The 27,176-nt window shown below is 42.0% G+C and overlaps 2 protein-coding genes across 2 annotated transcripts in view; both read left to right on the top strand.

Moving 5' to 3' along the window:
• The window catches only part of tncb (tenascin Cb), a 48,651-nt gene extending 28,583 nt beyond the window's left edge, over window positions 1-20,068 (top strand). The window contains exons 11-22 of the mRNA XM_056286786.1: window positions 2,867-3,139; window positions 4,597-4,719; window positions 6,311-6,454; window positions 10,584-10,703; window positions 11,107-11,250; window positions 13,434-13,564; window positions 15,280-15,412; window positions 16,339-16,490; window positions 17,257-17,353; window positions 17,540-17,701; window positions 19,260-19,423; window positions 19,958-20,068. Of these exons, the coding sequence (XP_056142761.1) occupies window positions 2,867-3,139; window positions 4,597-4,719; window positions 6,311-6,454; window positions 10,584-10,703; window positions 11,107-11,250; window positions 13,434-13,564; window positions 15,280-15,412; window positions 16,339-16,490; window positions 17,257-17,353; window positions 17,540-17,701; window positions 19,260-19,423; window positions 19,958-20,068 (1,754 nt within the window). The remainder of the gene's footprint in view (window positions 1-2,866; window positions 3,140-4,596; window positions 4,720-6,310; window positions 6,455-10,583; window positions 10,704-11,106; window positions 11,251-13,433; window positions 13,565-15,279; window positions 15,413-16,338; window positions 16,491-17,256; window positions 17,354-17,539; window positions 17,702-19,259; window positions 19,424-19,957) is intronic.
• A 3,660-nt stretch (window positions 20,069-23,728) lies between these two features.
• Window positions 23,729-26,440, top strand: b3galt8 (beta-1,3-galactosyltransferase 8). Its single transcript, XM_056292285.1, has one exon. It carries the CDS (start codon window positions 23,932-23,934, stop codon window positions 24,895-24,897), a length of 966 nt encoding a protein of 321 aa, XP_056148260.1. The 5' UTR covers window positions 23,729-23,931; the 3' UTR covers window positions 24,898-26,440.
• Window positions 26,441-27,176: the final 736 nt, after the last annotated feature.

Below are 27,176 nucleotides of genomic sequence, written 5' to 3'. Positions count from 1 at the left end.
TTTCAGTTTAATGGCACTGATACTAAAGCACAATATTGGTATATCCACCTCTGATTGTCCTTATGGCAGAATAGATATGGATAATGATATGTTTAACATACTGCGTACATAAAGGTTTTTTTCCACTGTGTTGACATTTCTGCGATGTTTGGATTTTTCCTGCGAACGGTTCTCAACACAGAATGTCAATAGCCACTTAGAATGAAATAACATCTGTAATTTGAGGTGATTTGTCACTATAATAACCCCCCGCTGTCCCGCACATCTCCCCTGAAAAAAGTACTGAGACAAGAAGAATTGGAAGAGCACGTGAGCTTTTGAGGATTACCCTCCCTGTATGTCCTTGAATGCCCCCGTTGCTCTGGCTGAAGAGTATCATTTTACAGGTCATCTGAAATAATCCTTTCTTGGCTAGCTGGCGTTTTCAGGGCATTTTTGCTCAACATTGCAAGCGTCTATCATATGATAGTGTTATCATTCGGCAGCAGTGTCATTCATCTCTCCGATGAAGATCAGTCAAGTGAAGAAACGATGGGGAGACTGACAGAGGAGGAAAAAAGAAAAGAAAAAGAGGGGGAAAAAAACCCTGAGGTGCCTTTGTCAATTTGTGTGAGGGCTCTCCTCTGTATGCATTCCCAGTTTCCCCCCAGAAAAAGCTCAGACTGCTCTTCATTCTCATGCTGCTATTGCCTCTGGGCTCTGGTGTGAGAGTAGCCAGAGGGCTGCCAGGGCCACGCAGAATATGGCATGCACTCAAGTCGGCCCATTGTCTGCATGCTAATGGCTGGTGGAAGTATCTTAACATTTACATTAAAATCAACTGCACCCATTAAAGCACCCTTAAGTTACAATGCAAGCACTGATGCTGATATTGCTCTACATATGTCCAGTGCTATTCAGGACACTCTGACTGTAGATGCTGCAGCAAAAAGTGAAGTGTTTGGTTAAAGGATGGCGAAACCTCCACACAGCTATAGTACTGTAATGCAGTTAATGATTGACAGGGCCCACAATTTTTTTTAATTTTATTTTTACATTTATAACAACATAAGCTGCTCCTGTAAAGTTCATGTGCAGTTCTGGAAACAGGACTGGGGTTCGGCTCAGCTCAGCTCGCAGACCCCCTTTCAGCAGGTTAGCTGGCGCCTTATACCTCCTCCAATAACAGTCTCCCCTTTGTCAGCAGGGATTGTGCCCCCTAAGGTCTCGCCGGTATGGAGGGGTTGGGAGCATCGGGATGGGGGCAGGGGGGTCAGCAGCTAGCTAGCGCGTGTTAGCCCCCTCTGAAGGATGTGGCCCTCCCTCTCTCAGTGACCAGCTAAAGCTGCCTCAGGGGCTAATGAAGAGTGACAGCTCCCAGGGATTTGTCTGCCCTGCTTCTTATTTCCACCACTTATTCTCACAACAAATGCCTTATGCGTTTCCCCCAAAAAAAATGAAAAAAGGAGGGGTTCAAGCTAGTTCAGGGACCTCTGAGACCCTTGCATTTGGTGTAGTGTTTTAATGAGCAGTGGCACCGGGTTTATTGAGGCTGTGCTGCACCCGCTTATATCTCCTTCTGTCTAGGCTACTTTAAAAGCACTCTGGTCCATATATGCATCTGTGCTGCAAACCGGAAGGCAAATTAGCTGTGGTGCAGGACGACAATAGACACATCCCTAACATAGCATTTTCTCCAGCAGCTGTAGAGTCCCACTGTCTGCTCGGCTCTCTTCTTTTCTCAGCCATTAGTAGCCGCTGTTAATGATTGGCTAAATACCAGCTTTTACACTGCAGTGCAACATGCACACGTGCTAATCAGCACACACACACATGCTGCAGTTAGATGACTGTACTGTGTTTTGAGCTCTATGTTGACACCGAAAGGCGTTATTTCACTTAGCTTCCTGCATGTGTTCTATTTCTTCCTCTTGTTAGATGAAGCAGAAGCGAGCTCCTCAAGATGCAATGAAATTTTATTATATTCACTACAGTGGCATTGACAGGTGCTTTTATTAAACCTGAAATCCGTGATTTTTCTCCATAAATGAAGTTATTTTATCCATCTAGACCATGGAGTTCAGATGGATAAAAGATGCCAGTCTAACTGGCGTCTTTACCATGGTTGGAGACGCTCTCCATATACCACCGTTGACATTGAAAAAGCCTGTTGAGGCAAATTTATAATTTGTGATATTGGGCTATACAAATAAAATTGATGACTTGACTTTAAATTCTTGACCTGATAGGATGAACACTGTTGCAGTGGCAAACACATTCTTACCCAAACAAGGAAAAAAGATTGAAATGTGATTACTATGTGACAATGCTCTTTTGGACAGTTAATCTGCCAGTGCTACAATCAATATTACATTACAACAGTGCTTCTATATAGTTTGATGTAGTTTATAATACATTGCTTTGCCTGTGTTAGCTTTGGTCCCAGGATCCATTGTTACAAGGGTAGGAACTGTTTACTGCTGAGCTGGCAGCACACCAACCACAATGGCTGCTACACCTTGTGTGTAGATCTCACTGCCAGAGGGATGGACGGGTCAAGGAAATCACGGATTTCAACTTTAATGCAATGATTTCTACTGATTTGTTACTATGTCCAAACAAGAATTGAGTGAATTTAATACACAGGCTTGCCAACCAGGCTCCCTCAGTTACCTGACACTTGTTCACTAAATTGAGTAAAAACAACTCTTAATATCAGCTAAAATTGTTGTTAATTGATATCAATAAACTTCTAATTAATATTGGGTACCATCTCAAACAAAGCTGACATTTGGCCGCAGGTTGTTATTTCCTCTGTCATTTTCATCAAATGTCAAGGTGCTCTTTAGGTCCACGGAGGAACAACTTTATTCTCCTTGTCACTTAGAGGCTGAACCAGAAGTGGAGGCTCTGATGGTGTCTGATGTCACCACCGAGAGCTTTAGGTTGGCCTGGACAGCCGAAGAGGACGTCTTCGACACCTTTGTTATAATGGTTAGCCACACTGATGGCCTAGGACATCCGCAAGAGCTGGTGCTGGGCGGCGAGGACAGAAGCACAGTTATCACGGGTCTCGCTGAGGACACGGAGTACAAAATTGAAATCTTTGGGCTCGTATTGGGACAGCGTTCCAAGTCTGTTACAGATGTGGCGAGAACAGGTACACGGTATAGCAACGTCACGCCGGCAACCAACCTGCAACTAGTGAAATCATTTCCATTGAACTGACGCTTTAAACCTGCTTTAAAGTCACAAACGCTGGACATGTCATGTCGATGTAGTGTGTTTTATAACACATCCCATGTCGTCACACTCTGCTCTTTGTGGTAGCCGCATGGGGACAAGGTGGTTAATGTCAACGTTCTAACATTTCTCCTATATGTCATTGCAACTTTTTGTTCACTAACCTGGTTAATTAAAAAAAAAACAAGTTAATGTTGATTGTCCAAGGCACTTAATGTTGTGATCTGGTGAAATTAAAATGCTTAACCTCAAATATGTACTTTATTATACCCCTTTAAATGCAGACTCCCTGGAAAGTCATGAATTGATGATGAGGACCAGCTCTGGCTCCGTTGTGTGCCTTGTTGTGTCAGCGACTATGTGTGTGTGTGTGTTATCATTGTCCTGTCTGTCAAACGCTCCTGAGTGATTCCAACACCAAGCAGTCAATCCACTCATCAATACCCAAGCGTAGTGTGTGTGTATATGTGTGTGTGTTTATGTTAACCCACACTTTGTGTCAGATTTCACACATGGTACCTCCATGGCCTGTCAATCATACTGCTCCAAAGAACTGCTCAGGAGATGTATTCAGCTCTTCCTTATTCTTTCTCTAGTTTAGTCTCTGTCCAGTTGTCCAGTTGTTGTAGTCTTTCTAATTTTGTCTGTGACCGCCAATAGTCTCCCCCCCCCCCCTTCTTGGGGGGAAGGTTGTCTGTGTCAAATAGAATGGGCGTCTGTGGCTGTGTCCCTTGTCCTCCCTAGGGGTAAGGCTTTACTCTTGGGTTGCGTGGCGCATGTTTCACTTTTGTGTCCCCATGAAATGGGGGCAAGTTAATCTCCCTGGGTCTGTCACGCAAGATATTGTGGCTCAGTGTTACTGCGAACGGCCGCCGGGAGCCCTGGCCTCCCCAGGCTCCTTTGTCTCTCTCTGTCTCTCACTGTCTCTCTCTCTCTCTCTCTCTGTCTCTCTCTCTCTCTCTCTCTCTCTCTCTCTCTCTCTCTCTCTCTCTCTCTCTCTCTCTCTCTCTCTCTCTCTCTCTCTCTCAAACTCTCCATGTACTAAAATTAGTGCCTTTCAGTGGTGGGTCTGCCCTGGCTTAAAATAACAGAATACATGTCTGTCTCTTCTTGTTCATCGCCAAATCGTGTGTGTGTGTGTGTGTGTGTGTGTGTGCGCGCGCGCATGTGGATGCATGTGTGGGGTTGTTTTCCACAGCAGAAAACACACTAGAATTGGCTGATGTTCATTGACACATACTGTATCTTCTGATCTCCGGTCATGCCCATGTGGGAAGAAAAAACAAAAACAAAAAGGCCATACACAAGTACTTACTGAAAAACACCTGCATTTTGTTTCCTTGTCCTATCCTCCCCTGTCTTGTTGGGTGTCAGAGCTGGGCACCCCCAAGGGCATCCGGTTTTCTGATGTCACCGATACATCTGCCACCGTTCACTGGATGGTCCCCAGAGCCCGGGTTGACAGCTACCGTATCATTTATGTTCCCGCTCAAGGGGGTGAGTATCACTGTGTGGCAGACGTACTCTGAAAAATGCCCTCTATATGCGTTGATACTACATTAATACATTAATCACCCAACAAACAGCAATATTCAGAAAGAGGGAAACTCGCACTACTTGGATAAAGTCATATCGTGCATCAATGTTCTTTGCCTTTTAAAAGGGGTGAAATTGTCTCACCCATCTGAAATACTATTTGACCTGTGTGAAGAGAAGAAGGATTTTAAGATTGAATAAAACATTGGGTGACTTGTTAAGATGGGTAGGTTTTAGATGCACCATATTTTAAACCAACTCTAGTATGTACTGCAGGAGATTAGTTGCATTTAATTTAATTTGAAAATTAATACAGCTCTAGTATAATTTCGTCAACATTTTCCCTGCTGGTTTTCCCCATGACAGTCGATCTCCCATTTTCCTCCTAGAAAACGTAAGCTCTCCTATCCCATGGTAGTATACCTGCGCCCTCTAGTGGCTATCTTTTAATAATTTATGTAATATGAGTGATTGGGAGTCCCACAAATAGAATTTTAGGGCACATCTGTTCATAATAATAATAATGATAATAATAATTTTATTTATATAGCTACTACTACTACGACTACTACTTTCGGCTGCTCCCGTTAGGGGTCGCCACAGCGGATCATCCGTTTCCGTTACAATTTTATTTATATAGCACTTTTCTAAAACAGTGTCACAAAGTGCTTCACAAAAAAAAAACAGACAAGGCAAAAACAAGAGTAAGACCAGACAAGTAAGCGCAAAAACAAAAACAGCATAAATAAAAAACAAATATCAAGCATTTGTAAAAGCTTTCATAAAAAGAAACGTTTTAAGAAGAGATTTAAAAGAAGCTAGAGACTTGGATTGTCTACATTGAACAGGAAGAGAGTTCCGTAGTGTGGGGTCTCTAACAGCAAAAGCCCGATCACCCTTTGTAACAAACTGAGACCTGGAAATAACCAGCAGGGCTCCATCTGTGGATCTTACTGGTCGAGAGGGCACATACCAGGTCAATAAATCAGAAATGTATGTTGGAGCAAGACCATTTAAAGCTTTAAAAGTGAGCAATAAAAATTTCAATCAATTCGCGATATAACAGGGAGGCAGTGTAAGGAGGCAAGCACAGGACTGATACGGTCATGCCTCTTTGTCCCGGTAATGAGCCGAGTAGTGGTGTTTTGTACCAACTGCAGACGGTAGAGGGAGCCCTTGCTGATACCAGAGTAAAGTGCATTGCAATAGTCAAGCCGAGAATAGATAAAAGCAAGTACAACTTTTTGCAGATCGGCGATTGATAAAAATAACCTAATTTTGGAGATTAGAAAAGATTTGATTCAAATGAGATGAAGATTTGGTGGGAGAATAGAATTCACCATGAAATCTTCATGTTGTGAGCTGTCTTTGGTTAGCTGTGAGAAAACGGTGAAATCTACAGAGAAGGATTAGTCGTTAGAGTATTTACCAATGCGTTCATACTAAGGAAACAGGGTAAAGTATCTTTCCAGGTGAATAAGTAGGGCTTCTCAACCAAACTAAACTAAGCGTATATCACGTTTCACCTCCTACTTTCTTTAATGACATGCAGGGAGTCCAAATACTGTGACAGTGGACGGCACCGAGTCTCACACTGTGCTGGCCAACTTGACCCCTGGTGTTACCTACCAGGTCACCATCATCGCTGTCAAAGGTCAAAGGGAAAGCGAGCCTGGTTCAGACAGTGTCACCATGGGTAAGTGGCACCTAACTTAAAACACACACGCACATGCACACACACACACACACACACACACACACACACACACACACCAACACACACACACACACACACACACACACACACACACACACACACACACACACCCTAAACCAAAGTCCTAACCCTAAATTAGACCCTTCTCCTCATGGGGACCCATAAAATGTCCCTACAAGGTAGGTGGTTTATGGTTTTCCAGAATCGGAGTCAGCCAAGTGTGCCTATGCGCACAAGGAATTTGACTCTGGTTCACAGCAGCGTCCAGTACTTGCAGACTCACATAAAATAAAGAAAAAAGAAAACAACCAACAAACAAATCTATCCTTTCTATCACAATAGGGACATTTGGTCCCAATGAATATAGAAAAATCTGGTGTACACACACACACACACACACGCCGCACAGAACATCTCAAAGTAAAGATAACCAAGGATAATTGATACTGGAAGATCACACCAAGGCTAGGCCAATTTATTTATAAAGCACATTTCATATGCAAACGCGGTTCAACGTGCTTTACATAAAAGCATAAAAACACATTAAAAAAGAGATACAGACCAAGATAAAATGATTAAAAGAATAAGGTAAAGAGTTAAAGAAATTAAAGGAAAATAAACAATAATAATCAAACAGAGTTAAAGAGTCACTTAGTAAAATGCAGTACAAATTCAAAATACAGTTTACTTCAGTGGGCATTGCTGATTCATGCAACTTAAACCAGCTGTGCCATGTACATAGAAGGTAATGAACACCATCTGATCCTTTACTCTGCAGCTAGACTCAAACTCACCGCAATAGCATGTAAGTATGTGAAATTATGTTTAGTTCAAATGCGAAATCATAATTAAGAGGATAAACGTTTGTTCAAAAGTTTGGTTTACATTTGCTGCATCATTTTGGTGAAGCTCTGATAAAAACAAAAAACACAGGCGTCCGGGTAGCGTAGCGGTCTAGTCCATTGCCTACCAACACAAGGATTGCTGGTTCAAATCCCCATGTTACCTCCAGCTTGGTCGGGCCTCCCTCCAGACACAACTGGCCGTGTCTGCGGGTGGGAAGCCGGATGTGGGTATGTGTCCTGGTCGCTGCACTAGCGCCTCCCGTGGTCGATCGGACTGCCTGTTTAGGGGGGAGGGGGAACTTGGGGAATAGTGTGATCCTCCCACGTGCTACATCCCCTGATGAAATGCTTCGCTGTCAGGTGAAAAGAAGTGGCTGGTCACTCCACATGTATCAGAGGAGTTATGTCATAGTCTGCAGCCCTCCCTGGATCAGTAGAGGAGGTGGAGCAGTGACCGGGACGGCTTGGAAGAGTGGGGTAATTGGGCGGATAAAATTGGGGAGAAAAATGGGGGGGGAATCCCACCCCAAAAAAAAACCAAACCGAAAACACTGTTTTTCTATGTGACAATAATTTACAATTTAGCTCAGTTGACCCTGACATAGGCAAATTCAGTACATAAATATATATTTATCAGCCTGAAGGGCCACAAACCAAACTTTTTAAACAAGCCAACATGTAGATTGATCAACCCCACCAAACCGGAAATCGGAAAGATAAGTAAAAAAAACATCGAAAACATGACCGATCAAATCTTGAAAAAAGTTCCCGTAAACCAATGGAAAAACACGGACCAAGTATTAGAATGGTTTAAGAACAAAGATGACAAGAAGAACTGCAAATTTATATGTTTTGATATCTGTGAGTTCTACCCCTCCATAAGCAAAGAGTTACTATCCAAATCCATCCATTTTGCCGCTAAACACTCGGTGATATCCTTGCAAGACAGAGACATTATAAACCAGGAAAAGGAATCACTTTTGTACCACAATGGAGACCCTTGGCAGAAAAAAAGGTAATAGCAAATTTGACATAACCATGGGCAGTTTCGATGGGGTGGAAACTAATTGGAATATATTTGTTATCTCAACTACAAGACCTAGACATCAATGTTGGACTCTATAGAGATGATGTAGCAAAACACCAAGAGAGGTCGAGCAAATTAAGAAAACAATATGGAAAATATTCTCAAACAATGGGCTAAAAATCACAATTGAAGCAAACAAAAAACAAATGGACTTTCTGGACATCTCAATGAACCTTAGGAATGGCACATACAAGCTGTACATTAAGCCCAACAACACCCTGCAGTATGTCCATAGAGAAAGCAACCACCCACCCCTCCATCTTGAAGAACATCCCAGAAAGCATTAATAGAAGTCTCTCAAAATTATCATCGCATTAGTTCATCTTCAATGACGCTACACCCCCATACCAAGATGCATTACAAAAGAGCGGCTACAATTTTAAGCTCAAGGACAACCTGCCATTAAATACTGACTGCCAGAAACCAACAAACGTAGCAGAAGAGGAAACATCACCTGGTACAACCCCCACTACAGTGATACCATGGCCACAAACATTGGTAAGCAGTTTTTTGAACTTTTGGATAAATACTTTACCCCGGATCATCAACTGAGGATGATATTCAATAGGAACACCATCAAAATTAGTTACAGCTGCATGCCTAACATTCAACAAATAATGTTGTCCTACAACACAAGAATCATGAACAAATCAACGACACGTTCATCACAATCGGACTCCCCCCACTGCAACTGCCATGTGAACGACTCATAATAATACTAATAATTACATTTATATAGCGCTTATGCCCCCTCGAAAGAAAATGCCAGACAAAAGGAGTTCTCTACCAAGCTACAGTGACAAGAAATGACAATGACAAAACAGAGACATACGTTGGTCTAACAGAGGGAACATTCAAAAAGAGGTTTAATGCACACGTGTAGCTTTAGAAACAACCATTATATTTGGTCATAGGCAGACAGAAACATTAATTATTCAACCACCTGGAAAATCCTCTCAAAAAACAAAGCACATTAAACCAGTAGTAAAATGTGCAATCTATGTATGTCTAACTGAAACATATTTTATCATTTGCAAACCAGAAAGGTCCACATTGAATAACAGGAATGAATTGGCCAGCAGTTGCAGACATAGATATAGGCACCTATTTTGTAATTATAAATAAATTATGCCAATAGACAAATACCAACCCCCCGTCCCCCAATTAGACCATTAGCGATCATGTGTTTTTGAATTTTTGGAAGTAGGCACCTCTCCCTCCCCCATTGGACGTTGTGCACGTGATGTGCATGACGAGGCAGTAAATGGTATGTTCTTACCCATGTAGCTTTATTGACAGATTGCTTATGTCATGAAACAGGCTTGTACTGTCTCATAAAGAATTTACTGGACTCACTGGATTATTTTGCTCCTTATTTGTTGAGCACTTTCCCTACCGTTGAGTGTTTCTTTTAACAAAGTTGTATGTATATATATATATATATACACACACACACACAAACACACACACACACACACACACACACACACACACACACACACACACACACACACACACACAAGTATTGGTTTGTAGCTCACGTTTAACCACCGTTTGACGGAACAAGGAATGATCATTCATCGGTTATCATATCAGGAAACTGCAGAAAAAAGTTACTAGATTGGACCAAAAGGTTTGTACCTTGGGACAGTTCTGCAAGATGTGCATCGTGGTGTTTAGTTCTCGTACAGTGCAAAATGGCGGCGAATCAAAAAAGGTTGGGTGACTCAACGGATTAGTTGTCTTTCGTGTCCTGTATGTGCCTTAGGAGATACGAAATAAAGACACAGGAAACATTGATGGATGAGCTGTTGTTTAGGGTTTTATGGAGTTTTTGTCATATTCTTGGCAATATCCTGTGTTTTTATTGCTGCAGTGACCGATTTGAATATAGGAACCATCATAGTTTAATCCTGTTGGGCTTATCTTTAAAAGAGAAAAAATATGTTGTTGTTCCCTATTGAGGGTGTTTTCGGTTCAGAGACTGGACACATGCCCGAAGGTAGCTCAGTCTCATGCTTCATTCACACAATACACACCAGCTGTGTCCACAGGTACTAGTCATGGGAGATTTAGCTCATACACTGACTATGGTGTGTGTGTGTGTGTGTGTGTGTGTGTGTGTGTGTGTGTGTGTGTGTGTGTGTGTGTGTGTGTGTGTGTGTGTGTGTTACAGCTCTGGATAAGCCACGCGGCCTGACTGCAGTCAACATCACAGACACTGAAGCTCTGCTGCTCTGGCAGCCTGCAATTGCTACTGTAGATGGCTATGTCATCACCTACAGCGCAGACACTGGTATGTAATGTAGGCACACATATAAAATACACATACATACACACGCGCAAACATGCTAGCACATACAAACTCAAGCAAATGTAAATCTCCAGATTTGCATATATGAAGCAAATTATCGTTTAATTCAGTGCAAAGTATGTTTGTGCAACCATCTGTTTGTGTGCATGTGTGCATATGTATGTGTGTGTTAGTTAACAAACATTACCATTTACCTAATTCATTTATTATTTTTTGATTACTTTATTTCTTCATACAGTATCCTTAAAAATAGAAATAGCTTTGGAATAAATATGTGCGCCGAGAGGAATAAGTTGCAGACAACCAACATACAACACTGAAGATATATAGAAGTCCAAATGCTGGAAGACATTGTTAAGACATGTGTGTGTTTGTTGTTTTGCAGTGGCCCCAGTGATGGAGCGGGTGTCAGGAAACATAGTGGAGTTTGACATGAGCTCTTTGACCCCAGCCACCCACTACACTGTCAAAGTCTATGCTGTACTAGATTCTGCCAAGAGCGCCGCCACCACAACGGATTTCACCACTGGTGAGCGGCCTCAAAGTCTAAGAATCATATACAACACTGATTGAACACCATTTTTCTTTTGAGAGGTTACCAGATAATTCATGTTTCTGTTTGTTTACTGAAAACCAGGTCTGTATTTCAACTTTTTGTATAATGGCCTTTTGGACATGCTGCAACCGGATGAGAATGGCAATATATTTCATGCACTTCACAAAATTTTCAGTAATTTGTGAAATTTGTTGCAGGGATGTGTCGAACAGCATACAGAGAGATAAGTAAAGCTTATATAAGTAGAGCAGATGGACAGGGCCTGATACTGCTTCAGTGTAGATCTGTGATTCCCAAAGGTTTTCACTCAGGCCTCCATTCACAATGGAAAAAGTCTACAGCGAAAATGACCAATCAATATGCATTTGGCTTTTATCTTTGAAATATCACATATACATCCATCCATCCATTATCCAAGCCGCTTATCTCAATTGGGGTCATGGGATGCTGGAGCCTATCCCAGCAATCATTGGGCGGCTGGCGAGGAGACACCCTGGACAGCCCACCAAGCATCACAGGGTTCACACATACGCGTGTATATATATATATATATATATATATATATATATATATATATATATATATATATATATATATATATATATATGGGCAGTGTGGTGGCCCAGCGGTTGGTGCTGTTGTCTAACAGCAAGAAGGTCCTGGGTTTGAACCCCAGGGTTGTCCAACCTTGGGGGTCATCCCAGGTTGTCCTCTGTGTAGAGTTTGCATGTTCTCCCCATGTCTAGGGTGGGTTTTCTCCAGGTGCTCCGGTTTCCCCCACGATCAAAAAGACATGCATGTTAGAGTTAATACTCCTGTCTGCTCCTGACCAAGGCATGGCAAGATGAACTGGAATTGGTCCCCAGGTGCTGCACGGCAGCTGCCCACTTCCCCTAGCTGCACAGCTAGGATGGGTTAAATACAGAGCATAATTTCCCCATGGGGATTAATAAAGTATATCAAAATCAAAATAAAAATATACACCTTGAAATATCATTATTATTGGAGAGTGGAATGTTTTTATTTTATTTTATGGCTTTGGCCTCACCTGTGGCAACATATCTATGGAAGCGGGAAGTATTAGTAGCTCCTTCGCTATCGTGTAGTTTTATACATTTTGTATTTGATATACTATGTGGTACTGATTGTACATCGTTTCATGTTTTGCTCTTAGAAGTATGGGGACTTTTTGTGTATTTCCACCATTGGTGTACAGCCTCTATATCCACAAAATATCCATGTTATGACCACTTGTCATAACCTCTATGCAGTATTTAGGCCTCCTACCCCTTCTGTCTCTGACTTGCTCTCTTCCTCATAAGTCATTTTAATCTGCTCCAGTCAAAGCCTTGGCTTTTACACTTGGCGCTCTGTGTAGTGATGCATTGTGTTTGTTTAGCGCCCCCACATACAACGTTCTCATTAAAAACGTGTCCTCTTGAGCATCCAGGTAGTGTAGCGGTCTATTTCATTGCCTACCAACATGGGGATCACCGGTTCGAATCCCTGTATTACCTCCGGTTTGGTCGGGCGTCCCTACAGACACTATTGGCCGTGTCTGCGGGTGAGAAGCCGGATGTGGGTATGTGTCCTGGTCGCTGCACTAGCGCCTCCTCTGGTCGGTCAGGGCGCCTGTTCAGGGGGAATAGCGTGATCCTCCCATGCACTACGTCCCCCTGGTGAAACTCTTCACTGTCAGGTGAAAAGAAGTGGCTGGTGACTCCACATGTATTGGAGGAGGCATGTGGTAGTCTGCAGCCCTCTCTGGATTGGCAGAGCAGGTGGAGCAGCGATCAGGATGGCTCAGAAGAGTCAGGTAATTGGTCGGATACAACTGGGGAGAAAAGAGGGGGAACCAAAAAAAAAAAGAAAGAAGTACCCTCTGATATTTTTACAGTGCAAAAATGCCATGTCAAAACTGGGACAAACTTTTGCATATAGAAGTAACAAGATAAATTAATTAATCACAATAATTACTGCACTACAAGAATGAAGTTGACCTGACCAGGGTGCCATTATTGTGCCATTATTGTGGCAAGTTTTCGCACTGATTAAATACCTTGATAAACTTTTCTTCTTCTTTTTTGTAGTGTAGATATTTTAATTAATTTAATTTAATTATTTTAATTTTAATTTAATTCTGTTGCGTGTCTTAGGTGTTGACGCCCCTCAGGATTTGGCAGCCAGTAACATCCAGACGGAGAGCTCCCTCCTGACATGGAGACCTCCCCGAGCCGACATCACCGGCTACATCCTCAGCTTTGAGTCTGCCGATGGGACTGTCAGGGTGGGTAGATAATATATTTGTTATTCCAACAGCCATAAAAATCAAAATTATTCCAAAAAAAAAAAGTTAAGTTACCAAAGCAACAGGTATGAATAACACTACAGTGTCTGGTTGCAGACTGGGGATCGTTTTCCCCATGCGGTTCATACAGTTGTCAAAAGTGATATTAGTTTAGTTTAGAGTGCAAATATGTTTAGATGTCTGTGAGTATTTACCATACTATCTAAGGATATAAAAAAAACTAGGTGGAGAAGAGTGTCTGGAGTGATTTGTGACAGAAGGATACCAGCAAGAGTGAAAGGGAAGGTTTACAAGATGTGTTGTGAGATCAGCTATGTTATATGGTTTGGAGACAGTGTCACTGATGAAAAGACAAGAGGCGGAGCTGGAGGTGGCAGAGTTGAAGATGCTAAGATTTTCACTGGGCATAGCAAAGAAGGACAGGATTGGGAACGATTATATTGGGAGAAGGATATATGTTGGATTAAGGATTATATTGGGAGAAGGATGCTGATTATGGAGCTGCCAGGGAAGAGGAAAAGAGGAAGGCCAAAGAGAAGGTTTATGGATGTGGTGAGGGAGGACATGCAGGTGGCTGGTGTGACAGAGGAAGATGCAGAGGACAGGAAGAAATGGAAAAGGATGATCTGCTGTGGAGCGGAAATGAGATGGCATTTTTACATGTAAGAGTGCCACATATGCTCCTTCCTGAGACATAGAGGAAATTAAATTAACCAATAAACACATGTTTTGTTGAGAAGCACCCTTCACAGTTTGTCATATCAATGACAAGATCTTCAGTATCAATAAGAGTTTATTTATTTATTTATTTATTTATTTTTGGCATTTTCTGCCTTTATTTGATGGCAATAGAGAGAGACAGGAAAGGCAGGGGCGACAGAGGGGATGACATGCAGCAAAGGGCCTGGGCCGGCTTCGAACCCAGGCCTCTGGGGTAAGGACTCAGCCTTATGTAGTATGCACTCTACTAGGGGAGCCACCAGGGCGCCCCAAGAGTTTATTTATTTTACTATTTACATATAAACACATCTGGCACTGCCATCACTAACACCACTACCATTAACAAGAACCCACTGTGAACACACCCAAACACAAGGAGTAGCAGCAACAAGGTAGTGGTTAAAAGAAAACAGCAGAAACGACAGAAGTGTCTTTATGCATACTCAATAATCCAGGTAAGGAAATCACAGAAAATTGAATCAGTTCATCTGGACATAATGTTTATTGGGAGATATGTTTCATCACTCACCTGAGTGACCTCTTCAGTCTCAACTGACTGCAGGTATCCCCACCCTTATAAACAATACTACAGTGGCATGACGACTGAAACCAACGATCGGTTTCATATGCAAATTACCGTGAATATTAATTAGAGTTACGTACAATGGCCATGTGTACTATTCACAGAGGATTGGAGAATAGTTACAATCTTAGTATTATAAAATGGCGACAGATGTACCCTACTGTTAGCCCCCCCCCCCCCCCCCCGGTTCAGGGATGGTCGTTCCCTCGTCACATAGATGGCCTCTTTGACTCCCTGTTCAAACCAGCATTCCTCCCTGTCAAGGATGTGCACATCCTCATCCTTGAAAGAGTGGCCACTGGCTTGTAGATGGGTGTAGACTGCGGAGTCCTGGTAGAAATGTGTTCCTCTTATTTGACATATCGTGTTTACTTTGGGTTCTTCCTTTTAGGAGGTCATCCTGAGCCCAACTGCCATCTCCTACAACATGGCCCAGCTCAGCGCCTCCACCGAGTACTCGGTCAGGCTGCAGGCCATCGCTGGACCTAAGAGGAGCAGGGTCATCACCACTGTCTTCACTACCAGTGAGTTGGTATACAACTTCCCATTGGCACTGTCTGTTGAATTTTTTTTTTTTACTTTAGAACAAAAAAGCTGCAAATGAGGTGAGAAATTTTCAGTTGCTGCAAACCGACGTTTCAAGACTTTTCTCAAATCTGTGATTTTTCACTTGTTAAGAGTGAAGAGATGTGCCAAATTTTAGGATAACAGTTGAACTAAGGCCCCGTTCACATTTGCATCTCCAATGTCAACAAATATGAGGGAGGCCCTTAAAGTTTTGTTTATATCTGCTGAGAGAAGCTAGAGAAGACGTGTGTTTTCACTTTTTTACCAGCAGCAAATTTTGTCTCAGCATCTGTCCAAGTTGAACCATGACCTGCTGCCCCTGCCATTGTTTAGAAGGGAGTGAAACATTCAGGGAGCGTTTTGCTGTTGAATGCAGCACATCATTCTCCAATTGTCAGGTCCATAAATATGCAGCCAAGCTCATTTGCATAGAAACTGGAGTCATCTTCTGTTGTCACTTCCTGTTTCCAGGAAGGACTCAGTACTGTCAGTTGTCATTCCCATTAATAAGTGGACTGAATGTGAACTTAGCTTGGGTTAAACATTCAAATGGGGAGCAACAACTGTAGTTAGCACCTGTGTGAACGGGGCTTTGGAATTATTGAAATAAATATAAATCTTTATTTTTAATCAGTCTCGAATAGCAAACTCATTGGCTGATTCTCAATCAGCAACTTGCTGAGATGAACAATCTTGCAGAGCGACACTTACAAACAGAAATCCTCTGGTCCTTTTTCCTTCCAACCACCCACCGTGACAATCTGTCTACTTATTCACCATCATTACAATCCAATCATATGTACCTGTGTGTGTGTGTGTGTGTGTGTGTGTGTGTGTGTGTGTGTGTGTGTGTGTGTGTGTGTGTGTGTGTGTGTGTGTGTAGCTGGTGTGCTGTACAGACACCCCAAGGACTGTTCCCAGACCTTGCTGAACGGAGACACCACCTCAGGTCTTTACACCATCTACCTGGGTGGAGATGAGAGCCAGGCCACTCAGGTCTACTGCGACATGACTGCAGATGGAGGTGGATGGATCGTAAGTGTTATATGTTAACAAAGTCCATTCAGCAGCAGGGTAGTAGTCTGTACAGAGACAATCTTTCAGCTATAGGACCTGGTTAAAGCCCTTGTGTCAGTCAGCAAGCATCAGCTTTACTTAAAGGGACTTTGGGCAAAATGCTGAATCCTCATCACCATGAGGGCTTTGCCTTGAACTCCACCAAGTGCGCAAGGGGAATGAATATTTCATATTTATTACCAAGCATCACTTTATTCCTAAATTACTAATGTAGTTTTTTTCTGTGATGTGTAAATAGAGAAGCAGGATGGTTTAGTCCATATTATATAAAAAAAAAATGTAAAATCCCTAAACCGGAAGATCACGCATTAGTTTTTGTGTGGTTTTATTTCAATCTACTGTTTGTGCCCCGTCAAAGTAAAGTCAAAGTAAAAGTCAACCTGAACAACACACTGAAATACTTCCTGTTCAACTTACTGTAAGACATTTTGCATTTATCTAAAATGTTAAAAAGACACCTGACTGTCTTACAAATGAAATCCACAAATACCTTCTTTCTTCTGTGTGCTACTTAATGTCAATTAATACACCAATGGAAAAAGACTGTTGGTGCTCTTTGAAAGAAAGTTGAGTAAGTAAGTAATTAAGGGAACCTTTAATATAGGTGAATATGTTTTTGGTAGTGAATCTGAAACAGCCATTGAACTCAAAGTTAGATTTTATAGTGACTTATCTACTTCTCATGTCCTTAGCACTGGTTTTGTTTTTTATTATTTTCTTGCAGGTGTTTGTCAGACGGCAGAGCGGTAAACTGGAGTTCTTCCGCAACTGGAAGAACTACACCGCTGGCTTTGGTGACATGAACGACGAATTCTGGCTGGGTACATTTCTCTATCACAAAACAGTAATGAGACAAGATATTACGCCATATATATAAGAAGGTGGCCTCGTTACCACAGTCATCATTAACATCATTATCATCATGACCTTTATCGTGGCTTTATTCCCATTTCAGTTTGTCATATTTCCACCATGCCTAGTTCCAGTAATCCCATTTCTCCCATCAGGTCTGAGTAATCTCCATAAGATCACAGCCGGAGGTCAGTATGAGCTGAGAGTCGACCTGAGAGATAAAGGAGAGACAGCCTACGCTCACTACGACAAGTTCTCTGTCTCTGAACCTCGAACCCGCTACAAGGTCCATGTAGGAGGATATAGTGGCACTGCAGGTGGGTCCGTCTTCACAAAAAAATCAACAATGTGCGTCCGGGTGGCATGGCGGTCTATTCCGTTGCCTACCAACACAGGGATCAGCAGTTCGAATCCCCGTGTTACCTTCGGCTTGGTCGGGCGTCCTTACAGACACAATATGCATGTCTGCGGGTGGGAAGCCAGATGTGGGTATGTGTCCTGGTCGCTACACTAGCGCCTCCTCTGGTCGGTCGGGGCACCTGTTCGGGGGAACTGGGGGAATAGCATGATCCTCCCACGTGCTACGTCCCCCTGGCGAAACTCCTCGCTGTGAGGTGAAAAGAAGTGGCTGGCGACTCCACATGTATCGGAAGAGGCATGTGGTAGTCTGCAGCCCTCTCCGACTCGGCAGAGTGGGTGGAGCAGCGACCAGGACGGCTCAGAAGAGTGGGGTAATTGGCCAAGTACAATTGACAATTGGGGAGAAAAAGGGGGGTAAAATCCCCCCAAAAAAATTTTTTTAAATCAACAATTATGTCAAAAAGATCAATGCACAGTGTAAATTTTATGTGTTTGTACAACTTTTAGCCCAACCATGACTCTGCCTGGGTCAAAGTCTACCAGCGGAAATATGTTGGTGGACCTTGTTGTGCCACTAGTCAGCAAATTAAAGGAAATTTTGCAGCCATAATTGTGGGTGTTGTGTCAACCTCGAATGTTACTTGAAGTTATAGAAGCAAAAAAAAGAAATCCAAATAGTTGAAAGTATGCGTAGCTGTACTGTGGACTCCGCCAAAACATCATGAAAGAAGTCCTCATCCATCACATTCTCATCTGTTATGAACATTTCTACAGGCCATTTCTGCTTTTTGTATTTCATGTGTTAAAATTAGCATGATCAAAATGAAGGAATCTGTTGGTAAATGTGAATTGCCTGAGAATCAGGATGAGACGGGGGTTGTATTTTTCAATAGATTCAAATCCACGGCTATGATGTCGTTAACAGGTAAATTTTTGCCCTATCCACACTGCACCTCATTGACACGGCACAAGAGGAGAGAAATGCTGCCATCCTATAGTGAGCATTACTGAGTGCATATGGAGATAAAGTTGAGATACAGCAAATTTTCCCTTTAAGGCATTGTAATGTTTTTCAGAATTAACCCTGGGCTGCCTTCTTTCGTATTAATTAATTTGAAAATCTCCTTAAAGGACACTTTCTTTATCTACTGGTTTCCCATGAGAGCTAATTTTCTTTTTGGTGTCATTTTGTCATTCAATATGTAGGTACCCTCCCAATGATATCTATCTATCAGTAATAGCTATCATTCAGTTTCATTTAATTTTAGCCCACACTAGAGAAATCTAGAAAAGAATAAACTAAGCTGCAACACAAAAACTACACTACACTACACTTCATCAGAATAGAATAGAAAAGAATAGAATAGATTTTGAATACTGGGCTAACGAGAGCAATGCACCAAAAATCCACACTACAGTAGGTATTGATTGTGTAAATTAGATATGTGACCTATTCATGACACAAACATTGCATTGGTCGATTGATAAACTCTCTCTTGCTGTTTTCCTCTGCAGGTGATTCAATGACCTACCACCATGGTCGTCCATTCTCCACTTATGACCATGATAATGACATTGCCGTCACCAACTGTGCCCTGTCCTACAAGGGTGCCTTCTGGTATAAGAACTGCCACCGGGTCAACCTCATGGGACGTTATGGAGATAACAGTCACAGCAAGGTAGGTATATTGCTAATAAAAAGAATCCAAAGGTGGCCAGGGTCAATGTGACCGGTGAACAATATATCCATTGCTAATTAGTGAACAGAGCATGAGGGTTAAAGCAATAGTAGGCGTGCATTTTTTTTAAGTGGCTGTATCATTGGTTCAAACTCTTTCTAGATCCCAACAGATATCAAGCAAGTAGATACACTGAGAGAAAAATCCGGTCTCTGGTCATCCCACACACTGTAAACAGAGACAGAACATTTTCTCTGCTCCACTCCTTATCAGCCAACCAGCAGAGTTCTTTGCAAGCCAGCGTCTCCATTAGTCCCTACTTGCTGTCAATCATTTTGCGCATTCATATGGCTCTGAGGCAGATTAGGGGGCAGATTATGTTTTCAAAACATAGCTAGTTCTTGCTAACTTCCACCCAGGATCGCTTACCACCACTTTAATGTTCATTTTGATGTTGTTGTAAATGTTGTGTTTTGACTTCAACAGCCACCTCCTTTCCGTGACTAATACAATCTGTCCGTCATATATTTTCAGGGTGTTAACTGGTTCCACTGGAAGGGCCATGAGCACTCGATTGAGTTTGCTGAGATGAAGATTCGGCCATCCAACTTCAGAAACTTGGAAGGAAGGAGGAAACGATCGTAAACCACCGTCACCACCGCCACTCCACTCCGTCCAGACACCCCGCAAACCACCTTGATCCGAGCCCCCTAACACGTTCCAGTCCACAACACCTCCTGCAGCTACCAAAGTTACTGCCAAGATCTCCACTGACCTCCACTCAAACCAACAACCCATCTCTCTCTCTTCTTTTTTTTCCTCACAGACTTAAGGGTTATCCATTGTCCTCTGCTCTAAATCAACTCTAAATCCACCAATCCCGCTCTCACATGAATGCATGCAGTATAAATACTGCCAATGTAAATTAGGTTTGGATATCAAAATGGACTTGAATGCCGCTCAAATCAAGCTCGACCTGATCCCTATTCATACACCAAAGAAAAGCAAACTCTGTCATGCCCAAGTATTTTTCACTCTCGTTCTTACTTTGCAGCACTTGCAGAGAGGTGTATTTGCGTGCCGCTTGTGGCAGGCACTATGTAGTATGTGGTGCTATGCATACAAGTACCATATATTACATTCAGTCACATTTTTTATTTTTTATTTTTTTTACACTTTGGTGTCTCAGAGAGGAGGGCCGTTTTCCATGCGGTTTTTGTTTAGTGTCAGGGCCTCTCCTCTAAATGGGAAAACATCAATTAAAACTTGATTATAAGAGAAATTCTATTCCAGAGATTAACACTTGTACAGTCCATGTATTCATCTCAATTCAAAAGTTTTTTATAGGTCGAAGGGGATATTTCACTCAGACGACACAGCTCTGTCAGACACCTTTACGCTGGATGTAGAGTCCCTCTAACTAACTCACCCTTTTCTCGTCCTGGCGTTGCTTTGTCTGTCCCTGGTTTCCCTCCCCTCTACTCCCTCTTTTCCCCTTGTCCAACACATGCTGTCATCCGAAGTGATATGTGGGCGAAGAGAAGAAAAGACACGCCGAAGAAAAGGATCATAATCCCGCGTGCATGCGGACTACATTGTTTTTAATGATTGTGTGAGCCTCAAGGGCACTGCGCTAATGTCTTACACATGTCCCCAGCTAGCTTACAGCTACAGTATCATGCATTTTAAAAGCTACACAGAGAAAAGTTCATGCTGACGTGCTTCAATTTCTGTTTATTCTTTGACCCTGAGGCAGGACCTGTTTATTCAGTATGTAATGAAATGGGTGATCACTCTTTTTTTTTGTTTTGTTGTTGTTTTCTTTGCAAAATGTGAATACAGTACGTATATATGTGGAACAAGAGAATGTTATGTGTTGATTGCAAAAAAAAAAAAAGTTGCCCAAAACATAAAAAAGAGCAAATCGAATTGATATTGTAAGGTCATCATGCTTTGTGGAGAAAAATACTGTGTTGGGCAGGCCAAAACTAGAGACCTAGTCATCTTCCCCTTTACCCTGCTCCCCTGTGATAGGGCAGGATACTAAACCACTGACCCTCTAAAGAATGCCTGTGTAAATTAAGTTTCTTTTTATTGGTTTCAAGTTTTGTTTATAACTGGGTGATCAACAGGTGTTTCTCTGTAAACTGTATGACAATAAAACAAAAGTTTGTTTAAAAGTAAGAACCGTTTTCTTTTTCCCCCTTAATAAGTATCTCGGGTGAATGAGGCATTGCATTCAATAATTCGGTGGCTAAAGTTCTTTTTTATGCCATCGGAAGTTTTCAGTGGATTAATAAGAAAATAATTTTACAGGCTTGGCTGCTCAGTGATATTGGTAAAAGGTTATAAAATGTTATTGTATTTCTGTCTGGACTAGAAACCAGTATTATTATGAGTTAAAGGGACAATCCTTAATTTCAATGTAAACTAAAGGGAAGCCCCCCCCCCCCCAAAATCCAAACCTGCTGTCATTCCCAAATTGATGGACAGGTCTCTTAATACAAGGACGAACACTTAACGACAACCAAATCTGAGTTTCTGATGTTTTCTGATGCTGTAAAAAGGTTTTGGGGTAAACACCGGAGTGAAACAGGCCCTCATTTTAAATTGCAATCAGCTGAGAAAGACACAAAATGTATGTATAAATATACCTCAATCACAGATTTGGGCCTCTAAAACAGAACCAGAATCAGTTAAATTAGACAAGAAAGTTTGCACAGACAAGGAGTTTGACTGAATGGGTTACACACATTAATCCAATTAAACCAAACAACATTATTAACTTATAATAATAATAATGACGATAGTAATTGAAATAATTCTATTTGTAAATCAACTTATTAAAAACCTCAAGTTGATGTCTCCTTGACATTTGAGGATCTGAAAGCAAGCCTCTACATGGGCCTGTAGTTTGGTGGAAGGGACAGATTTTTTGTTTCTTAATTAGGGCCAATGACTCATAATGTCTTTGAAGAGGGGTGGGTAAAATAGCCAGAGGGCTTGAACAGGAATACTGTACATAAAGATGCCTCTTTACAGCAGTGAAACATGGGAAGATGAAGAACATCTCTAACACAAGAGCAGAGGGGTTTATAATATGGGACCTGGTGTCAGCAACTTTTTACTTTAAGAAGAAAGGAATAAAAACATTTCAGCATTTGAAAAGAAAGGCAGGTGGTTTACAAATCTGTCAATAGAGCTGACTACAGGAAGTTGGGTTTATGTTGCTCACTGTCGATTCATTAAGAGAAATAACTGGTCCCTGCGTCTATTTTGTAGGACGGTAAAAGGTTCTTCATGTGAAAATAATGGCCCTGTAATTTCTATTCTCTCCCATTCTATCGCTATATCTATCGATACCAATCTGTGTGTGTGTGTGTGTGTGTGTGTGTGTGTGTGTGTGTGTGTGTACATACACTATTTGACATCTGATTTATTTTCATCTTATTTTAAATCTCGTTCAGGTGTGTTGGACGTCGTTACCAAATCGGAGGGACGGTGCAATAAAAAGCACACACGTTTTTATCACGTTTGATTAGGAAGAGAATCACCAGAAAGAAGATAACAGACCGTAAGTAGAGCAGCGAATAAACCGGAAAAGGGGAGGGGGCTTGGAATATATTTGTAGTTCGTTTGTAGTCCGGAAGTGAATGAACCGCGCTATCTTAAATGTCACCCCAGAGTATTATTCTTATTGTTTTCGTTGCTTTCCACATCCATACTGGTCATTGGTGAATGTTCTAACAACTAGTATGACAAAAGAACTAAATCTCATGTAAACCAGTAGGTCGTTTTAAAATATCCACGACTCGAACTCTACAGATTCGTTTAAACGAACTGTGACGGCCTAGCGGCCTGTGCAGGGTGTCTCCCTGCCTGCCGCCCAATGACTGCTGGGATAGGCTCCAGCTACCCCGCGACCCTGAGACCAGGGTCAGCGGTTTGGATAATGGATGCATAGAACTTTACAAAAAAAAACAACAAACAAACAAACAAACAAACAAATAAATAAATAAATAAATCTTGTCAATATACAATGACTACAACAAATGTGGGCACGGAGACAATCAAAAGAGGTGTACCATGGAAATTAACGACATCAACAAAGCCCCATAATAAAAAACAACAGTAGAAATAAAGATTAAAAAATAGAAGAGGGAAATGAACAAAAAGAATAATAAAAATAACATAGAATGAAAGAAAATATAGTGATAAGGATCAGAGGGGAGGGGGAAAAAACACCTACAACTGCTACTGTGTGGAGTCGGCTGTCAGGCTTTTTGCCATGTTGGAATGAAACTGAGGCGTTTCCTGGTTCGTCTGTCGCCCTGCTGGGAGCGGCTGCTTTTCAAAACCGGATGTAAATACGCTGGTCGACAACGTGAGTCGGTGACTTTAATTTAACCCACCGAGGTTTTACTAACCTGTATATTTAATCCTCAGAGTTAAACGAAACCAAAACAGTGCGGGCTGCTGAATTAACCTCCCCCCCCCCTCTCTTTACCATGTGGACAACTTTTTCACGCAGGTTAGTGAACTTACTCGCCGTTTTACTTGCGCTCATCCTGTGCTTTCACATCTTGCAAATTAAAATCACATTTAATGCACCGAAACCAAGTCCAGTTCCTCCAGAACAACATGCGGTTTTATCACCAACAACGTACAAGTATGTTCTCAACCAGCCTGCTGCATGTGAAAACCGAAAGCCCTTCCTGGTTTTGATGGTACCAGTTGCACCAGGCGATGTTGCATCAAGGGAGGTCATCAGGAAAACGTGGGGCGCACCTGTCCCAGGTGTGGACACCCTCACTCTCTTCTATGTGGGCCTCTCTAAGGAGGGTCTCAATTCCTACGTCCAAGCTGACCTGCAGAGGGAAAGCAGAGAGCATGCCGACATTATCCAAATGGACTTTGTGGACAGCTACCACAACTTGACAATCAAGACCATGATGATCATGAACTGGCTCACCACCCACTGCCAAGGTGCCTCGTACGCAATGAAGGTGGATGCTGATATATTTGTAAACGTGTTTTACCTCATTACACTGTTGGATGGCCGCCCCAGGCAGGACTACATCACAGGTTCAGTTATTGCGGATGGGAGACCACGGAGGGACAGCAAAAGTAAGTGGCATCTGGCAAAGGATTTGTACCCAGAGGACAGCTTCCCTCCATATGTATCTGGTGCTGGGTACGTCTTCTCCACTGACCTGGCCGCAAAGATCTCCAAGGCCTCCAGGTTTGTCAGGATGGTTCCCCTGGAGGACGTCTACGTGGGGTTGTGTCTTCATGTGCTCGGGGTCAGGCCCGTGTACTCCCAAAGTTTTCTGTCTCTGAGGAACCTCTTTGAGGTGCGGCGGCTGGATTATGAGAGGTGCACCTTTGCCCTGCGGGTCATTGTCACTGGATTCACCCCATCCGAGTTGCTGTACATTTGGCAAGACTTCTCCCGAGGCCATCACAGTTGCTGAAACAGTAACAGAGGTAGGCAACCATGTGCAATGAGTATGCAGGTTTCCATTCAACCTATATGCACATCACATTATTTACACATTAGTTGTAGTGACTAGTTGTATGAAAATCCTGCATACTATTGGCATTTCCGTGGCACATGGTTGCCAATGTCTGCAACAGAAGTAATTTTTCCTGAAATATACATAATGCTGATAGTTTCACACTGAAAGACGATCGAATAACCAAAGAAATTCTCAGGATATGGCTTAATTTAAAGGATTGTTTTTGAAGTAATATTGGGGTGCAGAAACTTTTTTAGACAAAATCTGATGAAATAGCTCAACATTAAAGTGCAATTACTACCCCGCCTTTGAATGTATTCTGAATCAGTTCTGCTGGTTTACGTTTCATGTTAAAGTTTTTCTGCATCACAAAGAGCTGCTAATCTGCAATGTATCATTATCGTAGCGAGATGAGACCATGCTGATGGTTTTTATATAAAGCATTTTAGGGCACTGTCACAACTTCTGTTGAGGGGATAGATGACTGTGATTTGTTGAATAAATGAATGTAAAAGAGAATCTCTGAAATATAATTGCAAAAAGAGATAATATACTTTATATACACTTTATAACCAGAGCTGCCTGTCATAAATGGACTGCTATGATGCAAATGTGATGAGTGGGTGTGATGCTTGACCACACTTTCTGGGTGTGATACTTTACCATAAAATCTGCTGGAAACCTCATATGGGATTTGTGAGAAAAATTGGCAAGAAGCATTGGGAAAGGCAAGGCACCTTCTGGATCATAAAGCATTGTACATTCTGTATTGTTCACTTGTATTGCCATATTTGAATTACGGCGGTATGAGGGAACACCTACAAAAGCAACCTACAATCTTTATGTCCATCCATCCATCCATTATCCAAGCTGCTTATCCCAATTGGGGTCGCGGGATTGGGCGGCAGGCGGGGAGACACCCTGGACAAGCCGCCAGGCCATGTGTACTACAAATAAGAGCAATAAGGTTAGTAAACAATGTAAGATATAGGAAACACACTAAAAAAATTTCAAATTCACACGCTATAAAGGTCATGGACCTGGTAGAATTCAAGACTTACAAATGTTGTACAAAGCAAGATATAATCTACATCCTGGCAACATACAACAATTGTTCTCAGATGGGCGGGGGGGGGTGCAATTTAAGAGGAGAATTGAATTTTAAGAAACACTGTTAATACCACTCGCAAAAGTATGTTTATTTTAAATTATGGGGTAAGTTTGTGGAATGGTCAAGATGAAGAACTCAAGGAAAGCACAAGTTTAAATCAATTCAAAAAGAGGTACAAGGATGTGGAGGAGGTTTTGCTCCTCTCATGTTTGTGACACCCACGGTGGACACTGTTATTGTTGTTTCTTGGAAATCATTGTTATTGTTTTCTTTGTCCATGGATGGTGCAATTGTCAAAACGCCAAGAAGCGATTCCTGCATCAGAATTAGGAATAAGGTGGTTTTGGTTGAAAACATTGTTATTGTTACTGTGAGGTGTTTGCATGTTCTCCCCATGTCTGTGTAGGTTTCCTCCGGGTGCTCCGGTTTCCTCCCACAGTCCAAAGACATGTAAGTCAGCTGAATTGGTTGTACTCAATTGTCCCTAGGGTGTGTGTGTGTGTGTGTGTGTGTGTGTGTGTGTGTGTGTGTGTGTGTGTGTGTGTGTGTGTGTGTGTGTGTGTGTGTGTGTGTGTGTGTGTGTGTGTGGGCCCTGTGATGGCCTAGTGGCCTGTCCAGGGTGTCTCCCCGTCTGCCACCCAATCACTGCTGGGATAGGCTCCAGCATCCCCGCGACGCTCAGAGCAAGATAAGCGGTTTGGATAATGGATGGATGGATGGATGTTTTATTGTTTTTATTTTTTATTTCTTTTATAATTTTTTTTATGGATTCATTGTGAGATAGTTATTGAGAATGGCATCCTCTGATGTGTAAGACACGTAAGTTTATTATTTAGGTTTATTAATTGAGCATTAGCGTGGGGACAGGAAATTATAAGTAGTAACTTCCTCCTGCTCATATATACATTTTGTTGGATTCTCGACTGAGAATTCTTGTTGAATTTCTTCTGGTTTTATTTTTATAAATTTTTTTTTTTTAATGCTTGGTCATTTTTTATTTTATTTTGCATGTTCGAAATAAATGAAAATTTGAACTTGGAGTTTATTTCACTTGTTGATGCCCTGGTTGTAGTTTTAGATGGTAACCAGCAGGGGTCGCTATATTTCAACTACTTGCATTAAA

This window comes from Lampris incognitus, chromosome 1 (genome assembly GCF_029633865.1).
Source record: "Lampris incognitus isolate fLamInc1 chromosome 1, fLamInc1.hap2, whole genome shotgun sequence".
In the NCBI taxonomy this organism is placed as follows: domain Eukaryota; kingdom Metazoa; phylum Chordata; class Actinopteri; order Lampriformes; family Lampridae; genus Lampris; species Lampris incognitus.
This window is presented reverse-complemented; position numbering and strand designations above follow the sequence as displayed.